Source organism: Oncorhynchus nerka, linkage group LG2, assembly GCF_034236695.1.
Source record: "Oncorhynchus nerka isolate Pitt River linkage group LG2, Oner_Uvic_2.0, whole genome shotgun sequence".
NCBI classification, from domain to species: Eukaryota; Metazoa; Chordata; class Actinopteri; order Salmoniformes; family Salmonidae; genus Oncorhynchus; species Oncorhynchus nerka.
Genome location: NC_088397.1, coordinates 23,235,678 through 23,248,168, shown reverse-complemented (window position 1 = coordinate 23,248,168; position 12,491 = coordinate 23,235,678). Strand labels below are relative to the sequence as shown.

The 12,491-nt window shown below is 45.3% G+C and overlaps 1 protein-coding gene across 1 annotated transcript; it reads right to left on the bottom strand.

The window, feature by feature from the left end:
* Window positions 1–3,510: 3,510 nt before the first annotated feature.
* LOC115145034 (helix-loop-helix protein 2-like) lies at window positions 3,511–5,618 on the bottom strand. Its single transcript, XM_029686258.2, has 2 exons — window positions 5,034–5,618; window positions 3,511–4,262 (listed from the first exon to the last, which is right to left on the bottom strand). The coding sequence occupies exon 2, from the start codon at window positions 4,232–4,234 to the stop codon at window positions 3,851–3,853; it is 384 nt and encodes a 127-aa protein (XP_029542118.1). The 5' UTR covers window positions 4,235–4,262; window positions 5,034–5,618; the 3' UTR covers window positions 3,511–3,850.
* Window positions 5,619–12,491: the final 6,873 nt, after the last annotated feature.

Sequence of the window (12,491 nt, the reverse complement as noted above, 5' to 3'; positions counted from 1 at the left end):
ACGACAGGATGCTCTCGATTGTGCATCTGTAAAAGTTTGTGAGTGTTTTTGATGACAAGCCGAATTTCTTCAGCCTCCTGAGGTTGAAGAGGCACTGCAGCGCCTTCTTCACCACGCTGTCTGTGTAGGTGGACCATTTCAGTTTGTCTGTGATGTGTACGCCGAGGAACTTAAAACTTCCCACCTTCTCCACTACTGTCCCGTCTATGTGGATAGGGGGGGTGCTCCCTCTGCTGTTTCCTGAAGTCCACGATCATCTCCTTTGTTTAGTTGATATTGAGTGTGAGGTTATTTTCCTGAAACCACACTCCGAGGGCCCTCACCTCCTCCCTGTAGGCCGTCTCGTCGTTGTTGGTAATCAAGCCTACCACTGTAGTGTCATCTGCAAACTTGACGATTGAGTTGAGGAGAGATGACGTTAGGAGGTATGGAATTGAGATCTTCCCTTTGACATTTCCCTTGGTTCCATAGATGCCCTGAGAGAGAGAGAGAAATCATAGGGTTGATGGGTCATCAGTACACGTGACACACCTGCTCTAAACCAATTTGAAGATGCCTCCAACCATTCATGAATGAGCCAATGCAGGTTATAGATGAGTCTGCCATGGTGGCGTCGGAGCCATTTTGGCCTTCTTATGTGCTCATTTCATGTGTTGTGTATATGTTGTCTGTCTAGGGATGTTTTCACTTGTTATGTACACTAGGGAAATTCGCACATTGTGGTTATGGTCACATGGTACAAAGGTAACCAGGAAGTGTTAACACAAGTGAGAGGAGAAAGGATAAGGTTCTTACCATCTCACAGGAAAATGCTTATGGAATACACCTAATATGTATTGGAACTCTGTAAAAGATGCAGTAAATGTGAACAATAAATCAGAACATGACCCAATCAAAGATCTAGGCCTGGAAATCCATTTCTATGTGGATGCATCATGAACTGTTTTCAGCCTGTGCAAGTAGCATTTTCTATAAGGAATCGCCTCTAGGCCTACAATAGCTCTCTAAAACCCAAGGGGAGTATACCAATGAGTTCTCATTTGAATGTATGGGCCACAGCTGGAGAAATGAACAACAATCCCGACGCTCTGTTTTAACGTTATTAAGAAACAGTAATAATCCTTGCTTGCAATACATAACTTTCACATCAGGGATAAATAATATTTCAAATACGCAGTTTAGAAAGTTGCACAGCCCCCAGCAAAGTAGGAAACTTCCTCCCCATTTATGCTCCATTGCAGACATTTGAAGCAGACAATTGGAGGGGAGGAAGTGTGGTCTACGTTGGCCTAATCGGGTGCAACTTTCCTAAACTGCATACCGTAAGTGTATATTTTGTATTTGAAAATGATTTCTCGCTTATATAAAAGTGTTGTTCCAAATGTTTCCTAAAACTGTACAGCGTGCCAGCGGTATTCGCGTTTAGACAGAGCATTTGAGAAGCGTCTGAGCGTCTGGACATGTTCCTTACAAGGCTGAAGAGGACGTCCAGTGGTTGAATGTAATGTAATAGAATTGGAGTAATGAATAAGGGCTAGGCCAACATTTAATTTCTCTGCTTTAGTTTATTGTGAATGAATAACCTTCTGAAGGCAGAAGACATCTCTAATCTTAAAGGTGTTCACATTGCAAGTAAATCATATAGCATCAAAATGATGTAAGATGCCCACTGACTTGCACAAAGTTCTCCATTCGTTTTCCCCTCGTCACGGTTAATAATATTGGCCAAAGAGATCCCCCCGCTTACCTCAACGAATTCTTCTCGTGCAAATCGCTTAAGGTTTGTTGACATACATATTTAATGTTCATATCACATATATTTATTTATTTACTTTGGTATATTCATTTAATCGTTTGTTTATTAAATATTATTCTATTTAAAAAACACCATGTGCAAATGTTGCGCCTGATCTAACCTTGGCCTACATTATTAGACCACAATCCTTAGCAGAATTGATGGCAATACATCAGAAATAAATACAAAGATTTGGATCTTTGCTCATATTTGGCAATATTACATGAATGTGCTTGCCCGCTCATAAATTTCCATCTCTCCTCCATCCCCTCTCCCTCTCTGTTTCCCACGGGAGGTGCCAGACGGCCAGTAATTTGGTTGTCTTGGCTCGTCTGGAGTAACACCTGCCCCCTCTCTGGGGAGAGCGCCTTTCAGCCAGGAGCTAGCGAGGAGCAGCACAGAATACATGCACAGGAGAGAGAAAAAATCACATATAGGCTATATACTCTCTTTGCTTGCTTGACCAGTGCCTAAATCGTGTGTGTGTGTGTGTGTGTGTGTGTGTGTAAACAGTTTCAAAGCAGCGGGACATAGGCTATAGTGTGACACCGACGTCATTTAATAATACTGTATATCATTCGAATTTGGGGGGGAAATGAAAGATATAGAGGCCTGTCAATCAAGTCCATTTCGGAAGTGTAATAGGCTAGGCTACCGTCGTGCTTTTCCTCCAGGACGACAGCTGCTGTTTAAATATTGAAATAATTTTTACCAAGGCCATTGCACTGTTCATTTCATTCATATTACTCCAATCATTATGCAAGGGATATTACCCCCTGAGCGACTGGCACACTAATTTCAACATTGTGTGACTATTTTTGGAAAGGAGATTCCCAAGTAATTATTCCCAGTTTTAGTCTCAATAAAATTACAATTAAAACAGAAAAGCTTCAATAGCATGTATTTCTTTCCCTTTTTTAATCAAAAAACACCACCGGAAAATATTAAAAATGCGTTCATTAAAAACCAGCTGTCACAATAACTCTACTACAAAATATCTGCATAAAGCAACAAGTACACAACCCTGAAGAGACAAAAAATCTTTGGATAGAAGATGTGTTTTTCTTCGCTATAAAATTACTTATTGTGTTTTTTGAGATACAAAGCAGAGACAGATATATAAATAAATACCTCTAGCTTTTAAGGAAATAAAAACATTTAATAGAAATCAGACTATTTTGAAATGATTTTTGGTCACAGCAAAAGAGGTTTGCCTCTGAATTGTAAAGTGATATATCCGGTTAGTCGAATTAAACTTGTGTGGATGTTTTTCTTTAGTAGGCTTCAGTCTATTGTTAAGTTTTGATTAACTTCCTTCCACTTCACACTTAAGGGAACTAAACGAAGTTTTGACGTTTATGAGTTTACTTAACCCAAAATGATTAAGTGCTTATCGTTGCCTGATAGACAATAGACATGAATAAAAGTATATTACACTTAACGTACTAATTCAATTTAAAGAAATACGTATAATACAAAAACAGAAAGTGCCATTTGAAGAGCAACAACATTATTTTCGAATTTCAACATCACAGCCTAAAATATACATGTATACAATGATACAAACAATGTACATTTACATAAAAGACGTTAGTCTATTATAAACAAAAATAAATAAGGTAACCTTAATATTAACACATTTAAATAAATAATTAATTCCATAAACTTAAATAACAATGATGAAGGTCACAATTGTACGTGGCACTAATGCATTATAAGTGGCACTAATGCATTTGAACTTGTTCTCCTTTATGGAAACATCAACTATGCTATGTCTATAAAGCAGCTATATCATTCCGTTTACATCCGTTCTTTCGTTCATCTGGGTTACCCAGCCTCACCATACGCAATATCAAACAGGCATTTTCTTCAAAATCATGGATAAGTAGGCTGTAGGCTGCAGACTCCTTCTCTCCTCCCCCTTTTTTGTACTTTCTGGCAACTTTCATGTATCCCCGATTTCATAAGTAACATGATGTCACCCATATTTCTTTCTGGTCCCTCCATTCTCCTTGTCCAATTCTCCCATTTGAAAATGTATCTCACTAATTTCAACTAGACATCCAGAACGTGATTGAGATAGGAGATATAGCATATTGCAAGTCTAAGGATCTCGATCTTGGAGAGTTTCTTGTCAGGGGGAAGGGTTGGCAGCAACTTTCTCAGTTCAGCGAAGGCCACATTGAACGCTTCCACGCGGATCCTCTCGCGCGTGGCGTGGGCCGAGCGGTACTTGGCCGTTGCACGTCTCCTCCGTCTCTTCTCCTCCCTGCTGAGGGTCGGTTGGGCCAGTGACCTCGTCTTCCCCTCCCCCTCCATCGGTTCGTCGGACAGGCACCCGACCTTGAGGTCATTGAGCACCGACTCTGCGTCGGATTGTCCCCATCCGAGGTCGGAATCAGCTTGGTCTGGACTCAGCATCATTTTCAGTCTTTTCATAAGTTTTTCAGTTCGTATCCAAAAATAGCTGAAGAGAGAGAGATGTTTGATTCATTTAGTATAATGTTGTGAACACAATAATACTTTTTCGTTACCATTGGGGTTCAAAATGATGATTGGGAGTAGTTTTTGCATGGCTGTGTTGCTATGACCTGTCACAGGGGGTAGATGATAGGCAGACCATAATCATAAAATAGATCATTTGAGATCAAGTGCCGAATATTTAGAAATGTGATAGTCTTAATGGAAATTGCAAAAGCAACAGACAGTGATGGAAATACTGTAAATTGTAATAGGTTTTTGTACTTCTATTTTCTCCAATGCATAATTTATTCTCCAATGATTTTTTGTTATAGAGCATTAAATATTAAATCTAGGCCATTTTCTTTTCACTTATGTGTCAGTTCTTATGATTTCTTTTGCAGCAAACATTGCATTTTTCAGAATATTAAAGCAAATTAGGATAAATATTGAGAGAAACCATGCTATTCAAATGAACATATTCCATATTCCAAGTCGTCCATCTGTCACAGTGAGATGAACACATCTGCTTGGCTTCGAGCAGTATGACTTGACAGGATGGAACAACAACGAAATAAGGCAAAAATTGTTGACATCTGCTGGACATTGAATTCGACCACACAAAATGTTGTTGTATCAACAATGAAATGGATAAATACGAGTTGTGTACTTTGTTGTACATGTGTAATACAGACCTAATAAAGAAACGGTCAATACCTCATATGTATTTTTTTTATTTGTCATTTTTCTTAGGCCTACTCGTTAATTGGACACTTACCTTGACAAACAGTTGAGAGACACAACTGTCTGATGATTCCTGATAGCTGTTGGAGTAAACTCCAACTCCAAATTAACTCTGTGCTTCCCTTAGTTTTTTCTCACAAACCATTTTATTTAGTCCAATTCATGACAGGAATTATAGGCTACTGTTGACCGCCTTAAGAAATAAATTGCTGTTTACTTTTGGAGATTTTGAACAGTCGAATCAAACAAAATGCTGTTTATCTCAGAACCATCTAATTTCAAGTTGTGGTATATCAATTCGTTGGGAAGATGATAGTATAGTTGATAGTATAGTTAACGACTATGTGATAAATATTTCTGAAGATAAAAATATTGTGCCTTGTGAACACCCAGCTGGGAAACAATAGATTGTTGTGTCGATAAGATCTCGCTGAAAGTGCAGATATTTGTCCGTTCTTCTGGATGGAGATGGCCGTGATAAGAAAGGCCCTCGTGCACCGTATGCCAGTAGTCAGTGCATTGAAAAGCCGAAAGATAATCCCGTCCTTTCCACTTCTGTGTGTTCCGAACGTTATCGGGTCCAGCAGGCGGCTTCTATGAGAGATAAGATCCAAACCATCCCAACTAATAAAGGCTTACTTGAGAAACGGAGGGATGGAATATATTTGAGGAATGGTATTGTCTAACACCGCCCACTCCCTCTCACCTCCCTCTCTCTACTCACGCCCCTCAGCCCTCCAGTAGTCCCTCTGGGGATAGTGGGCAAAGAGGAACCAGAGATGAGTACAATAATGGATAATAGGGACTTTAAACATTTAGATTTTTTTTCTCCAGATTAATTCCAATTCTGATCTATACAATAAAAATCGGAATATTTTCAATTAAATGTTAAGCAAATCAACGGAAAATAACTATTTTATTGAAACAACCAGTAAGGTTGGTTCATATTATAAAAGGTGATTTATTAGGCCAGTCATGTCACTTCGAGATTGGAACAAATTATTAGCCTATTCGGCCTTAAATAATTATAATACATTGAGATTGAAACAGGTTATGAAAACGTGACGTTCAGAGCAAGAGGTTCTACATTAGAAGTCTAACATTAATTAATCAAATCAAATAAATACACTGCATTTTGCTGATTTGTTTCCATTTGGTCCATATTCCCAACTCGGTTCTTATTTCGACAACTCAAGTCCGATTCCTCACCACAAGTCCGATTTCTCTCCTCTATTCCAGTCATAGACATAGAATCCAGATTTTAACATCGCCCCTCTGGTGTCGGCAGTTTCCGTTCAACATCAGACGGAGGCATATAGACATACTAGATCTACAGCGTATCCTGCTCTTGTTCTTTTCTTTTTTGGTTTTGGTTAAATGTATTTTGACATGATTATTATAGAAAAGAAAGCTATGGTCAAACACAGTTGTCAAACAATCAATGGTATAAGAGGAAGACTGCCTGTCAGGAAAAAACCCGATGACAAGCTGCAAAATCAACACAAGTGAAGTCCCACTATAGAAGTAATCAATACACTGTCACAGTGAAGACGCTGCCACATCATCTCTTGTGTCAATAGGATCAGAAGGATGGAGGGGCTGATACAACAGATAACAGTTATCAGTGAGTGGACATCATACAGGATGGAGGGGCTGATACAACAGATAACAGTTATCAGTGAGTGGACATCATACAGGATGGAGGGGCTGATACAACAGATAACAGTTATCAGTGAGTGGACATCATACAGGATGGAGGGGCTGATACAACAGATAACAGTTATCAGTGAGTGGACATCATACAGGATGGAGGGGCTGATACAACAGATAACAGTTATCAGTGAGTGGACATCATACAGGATGGAGGGGCTGATACAACAGATAACAGTTATCAGTGAGTGGACATCATACAGGATGGAGGGGCTGATACAACAGATAACAGTTATCAGTGAGTGGACATCATACAGGATGGAGGGGCTGATACAACAGATAACAGTTATCAGTGAGTGGACATCATACAGGATGGAGGGGCTGATACAACAGATAACAGTTATCAGTGAGTGGACATCATACAGGATGGAGGGGCTGATACAACAGATAACAGTTATCAGTGAGTGGACATCATACAGGATGGAGGGGCTGATACAACAGATAACAGTTATCAGTGAGTGGACATCATACAGGATGGAGGGGCTGATACAACAGATAACAGTTATCAGTGAGTGGACATCATACAGGATGGAGGGGCTGATACAACAGATAACAGTTATCAGTGAGTGGACATCATACAGGATGGAGGGGCTGATACAACAGATAACAGTTATCAGTGAGTGGACATCATACAGGATGGAGGGGCTGATACAACAGATAACAGTTATCAGTGAGTGGACACCATACAGAACAGTCATGCCCAGAGATGCAGGGCCAGGCAGGGTCCCAATTATTGGTTTAAGGGGGCCTGTGGGCATTACCAGGCAGTGCCAGTCTGACCAGACTCTCTCTGTGTTGCTGGTTGAAGATGACAGATCCTGTCTCACACTGCTCCTCATCTTCTCTTTTCTTCTCTTCTCCTCCTCCCTTCTCCTACTCTCCCCCCTCTCCTACTCTCCTCCCCTCTCCTCCTCTCCTCTCCTCCTCTCCTCTCCTCTCCTCCTCTCCTCTCCTCTCTCCTCCTCTCCTCTCCTCTCCTCTGCTCCTCTCCTCTGCTCCTCTCATCTCATCCTCTCCTCTCCTCTCCTCTCATCTCCTCCTCCTCTCATCTCCTCCTCTCATCTCCTCCTCTCCTCTCCTCTCCTCTCCTCTCCTCTCCTCTCCTCTCCTCTCCTCTCCTCTCCTCTCCTCTCCTCTCCTCTCATTTACATTTAAGTCATTTAGCAGACGCTCTTATCCAGAGCGACTTACAAATTGGTGGATTCACCTTATGACATCCAGTGGAACAGCCACTTTACAATAGTGCATCTAAATCTTTTAAGGGGGGTGAGAAGGATTACTTTATCCTATCCTAGGTATTCCTTAAAGAAGTGGGGTTTCAGGTGTCTCCGGAAGGTGGTGATTGACTCCGCTGTCCTGGCGTCGTGAGGGAGTTTGTTCCACCATTGGGGGGCCAGAGCAGCGAACAGTTTTGACTGGGCTGAGCGGGAACTGTACTTCCTCAGTGGTAGGGAGGCGAGCAGGCCAGAGGTGGATGAACGCAGTGCCCTTGTTTGGGTGTAGGGCCTGATCAGAGCCTGGAGGTACTGAGGTGCCGTTCCCCTCACAGCTCCGTAGGCAAGCACCATGGTCTTGTAGCGGATGCGAGCTTCAACTGGAAGCCAGTGGAGAGAGCGGAGGAGCGGGGTGACGTGAGAGAACTTGGGAAGGTTGAACACCAGACGGGCTGCGGCGTTCTGGATAAGTTGTAGGGGTTTAATGGCACAGGCAGGGAGCCCAGCCAACAGCGAGTTGCAGTAATCCAGACGGGAGATGACAAGTGCCTGGATTAGGACCTGCGCCGCTTCCTGTGTGAGGCAGAGTCGTACTCTGCGGATGTTGTAGAGCATGAACCTACAGGAACGGGCCACCGCCTTGATGTTATTTGAGAACGACAGGGTGTTGTCCAGGATCACGCCAAGGTTCTTAGCGCTCTGGGAGGAGGACACAATGGAGTTGTCAACCGTGATGGCGAGATCATGGAACGGGCAGTCCTTCCCCGGGAGGAAGAGCAGCTCCGTCTTGCCGAGGTTCAGCTTGAGGTGGTGATCCGTCATCCACACTGATATGTCTGCCAGACATGCAGAGATGCGATTCGCTACCTGGTCATCAGAAGGGGGAAAGGAGAAGATTAATTGTGTGTCGTCTGCATAGCAATGATAGGAGAGACCATGTGAGGTTATGACAGAGCCAAGTGACTTGGTGTATAGCGAGAATAGGAGAGGGCCTAGAACAGAGCCCTGGGGACGCCAGTGGTGAGAGCGCGTGGTGAGGAGACAGATTCTCGCCACGCCACCTGGTAGGAGCGACCTGTCAGGTAGGACGCAATCCAAGCGTGGGCCGCGCCGGAGATGCCCAACTCGGAGAGGGTGGAGAGGAGGATCTGATGGTTCACAGTATCGAAGGCAGCCGATAGGTCTAGAAGGATGAGAGCAGAGGAGAGAGAGTTAGCTTTAGCAGTGCGGAGCGCCTCCGTGATACAGAGAAGAGCAGTCTCAGTTGAATGACTAGTCTTGAAACCTGACTGATTTGGATCAAGAAGGTCATTCTGAGAGAGATAGCGGGAGAGCTGGCCAAGGACGGCACGTTCAAGAGTTTTGGAGAGAAAAGAAAGAAGGGATACTGGTCTGTAGTTGTTGACATCGGAGGGATCGAGTGTAGGTTTTTTCAGAAGGGGTGCAACTCTCGCTCTCTTGAAGACGGAAGGGACGTAGCCAGCGGTCAGGGATGAGTTGATGAGCGAGGTGAGGTAAGGGAGAAGGTCTCCGGAAATGGTCTGGAGAAGAGAGGAGGGGATAGGGTCAAGCGGGCAGGTTGTTGGGCGGCCGGCCGTCACAAGACGCGAGATTTCATCGGAGAGAGAGGGGAGAAAGAGGTCAGAGCACAGGGTAGGGCAGTGTGAGCAGAACCAGCGGTGTCGTTTGACTTAGCAAACGAGGATCGGATGTCGTCGACCTTCTTTTCAAAATGGTTGACGAAGTCATCTGCAGAGAGGGAGGAGGGGGGGGAGGGGGAGGAGGATTCAGGAGGGAGGAGAAGGTGGCAAAGAGCTTCCTAGGGTTAGAGGCAGATGCTTGGAATTTAGAGTGGTAGAAAGTGGCTTTAGCAGCAGAGACAGAGGAGGAAAATGTAGAGAGGGAGTGAAAGGATGCCATGTCCGCAGGGAGGCGAGTTTTCCTCCATTTCCGCTCGGCTGCCCGGAGCCCTGTTCTGTGAGCTCGCAATGAGTCGTCGAGCCACGGAGTGGGAGGGGAGGACCGAGCCGGCTTGGAGGATAGGGGAGATAGAGAGTCAAAGGATGCAGAAAGGGAGGAGAGGAGGGTTGAGGAGGCAGAATCAGGAGATAGGTTGGAGAAGGTTTGAGCAGAGGGAAGAGATGATAGGATGGAAGAGGAGAGAGTAGCGGGGAGAGAGAGCGAAGGTTGGGACGGCGCGATACCATCCGAGTAGGGGCAGTGTGGGAAGTGTTGGATGAGAGCGAGAGGGAAAAGGATACAAGATAGTGGTCGGAGACATGGAGGGGAGTTGCAATGAGGTTAGTGGAAGAACAGCATCTAGTAAAGATGAGGTCGAGCGTATTGCCTGCCTTGTGAGTAGGGGGGGAAGGTGAGAGGGTGAGGTCAAAAGAGGAGAGGAGTGGAAAGAAGGAGGCAGAGAGGAATGAGTCAAAGGTAGACGTGGGGAGGTTAAAGTCGCCCAGAACTGTGAGAGGTGAGCCGTCCTCAGGAAAGGAGCTTATCAAGGCATCAAGCTCATTGATGAACTCTCCGAGGGAACCTGGAGGGTGATAAATGATAAGGATGTTAAGCTTGAAAGGGCTGGTAACTGTGACAGCATGGAATTCAAAGGAGGCGATAGACAGATGGGTAAGGGGAGAAAGAGAGAATGACCACTTGGGAGAGATGAGGATCCCGGTGCCACCACCCCGCTGACCAGAAGCTCTCGGGGTGTGCGAGAACACGTGGGCGGACGAAGAGAGAGCAGTAGGAGTAGCAGTGTTATCTGTGGTGATCCATGTTTCCGTCAGTGCCAAGAAGTCGAGGGACTGGAGGGAGGCATAGGCTGAGATGAACTCTGCCTTGTTGGCCGCAGATCGGCAGTTCCAGAGGCTACCGGAGACCTGGAACTCCACGTGGGTCGTGTGCGCTGGGACCACCAGATTAGGGTGGCCGCGGCCACGCGGTGTGGAGCATTTGTATGGTCTGTGCAGAGAGGAGAGAACAGGGATAGACAGACACATAGTTGACAGGCTACAGAAGAGGCTACGCTAATGCAAAGGAGATTGGAATGACAAGTGGACTACACGTCTCGAATGTTCAGAAAGTTAAGCTTACGTAGCAAGAATCTTATTGACTAAAATGATTAAAATGATACAGTACTGCTGAAGTAGGCTAGCTGGCAGTGGCTGCGTTGTTGACTTTGTAGGCTAGCTGGCAGTGGCTGCGTTGTTGACACTACACTAATCAAGTCGTTCCGTTGAGTGTAATAGTTTTTACAGTGCTGCTATTCGGGGGCTAGCTGGCTAGCTAGCAGTGTTAATTACGTTACGTTGCGTTAAAAGAACGACAATAGCTGGCTAGCTAACCTAGAAAATCGCTCTAGACTACACAATTATCTTTGATACAAAGACGGCTATGTAGCTAGCTATGTAGCTAGCTACGATCAACCAAATCAAACCGTTGTACTGTAATGAAATGAAATGAAAATGTGATACTACCTGTGGAGCGAAGCGGACCGGGTTGTTGAGTGCGGAAGTTCTATTCGGTAGACGTTGGCTAGCTGTTGGCTAGCTAGCAGTGTCTCCTACGTTAAGGACGACAAATAGCTGGCTAGCTAACCTCGGTAATTTAAGATAATCACTCTAAAACTACACACTCTAAACTACACAATTATCTTGGATACGAAGACAGCAAAGACAACTATGTAGCTAGCTAACACTACACTAATCAAGTCGTTCAGTTGAGTGTAAAAGTTTCTACAGTGCTGCTATTCTCCTCTCCTCTCCTACTCTCCTCCCCTCTCCTCCTCTCCTCCCCTCTCCTCCTCTCCTCTCCTCTGCTCCTCTCATCTCCTCCTCTCCTCCCCTCTCCTCCTCTCCTCTCCTCTGCTCCTCTCATGTCCTCCTCTCCTCTCCTCCTCTCATCTCCTCCTCTCCTCTCCTACTCTACTCCCCTCTCCTCCTCTCCTACCCTCTCCTCCTCTCCTCTCCTCTGCTCCTCTCATCTCCTCCTCTCCTCTCCTCTCCTCTCCTCTCCTCTCCTCTCCTCTCCTCTCCTCTCCTCTCCTCTCCTCTCCTCTCCTCTCCTCTCCTCTCCTCTGCTCCTCTCATCTCCTCCTCTCCTCCAGTGGTACCACCCGGACTGGGTCAGGAGGCCAGGGGTCCTGAAGAGAGCCGGTGACCAGAGAGTGTTGTGACTGAATGCGCCTAACGAGGTGATTAAAAGGATGAGGGGACCACGGCTGACTCGCTGTGGCCCGGAGCCCCCTCCCCTCCTCCTGGCATTTCGCTACATTGCCAGGAGGAACAGATCTATGTAAAAGGCCAAGGGGCCGGTATAGTTTGTGTGTCTGTGTACACATGTGTATGTGTGACTGTGTGTGTGTGGAGGAGATGATAGACAGGAGATGTGGCACATTGAGAGTGGCAGCGGGGGGGTTATATGGAGAGCAGTCGGGGGGGTATAGGAGACATGTCAGGGGGCAGGGGACAGAGGCAGTCTGACAGCAGCAGTGCAGTGAGCCGCTGTAATTGCTCCAAAGACCAGTGTGGCGGTCTGTGGTCCCCGGACCCCTTGGACCCCCC

Bases quoted from the DNA above. Each gene is read 5' to 3' on its own strand.
- LOC115145034 (XM_029686258.2), bottom strand. From the start codon at position 4,234: ATGAAAAGACTGAAAATGATGCTGAGTCCAGACCAAGCTGATTCCGAC.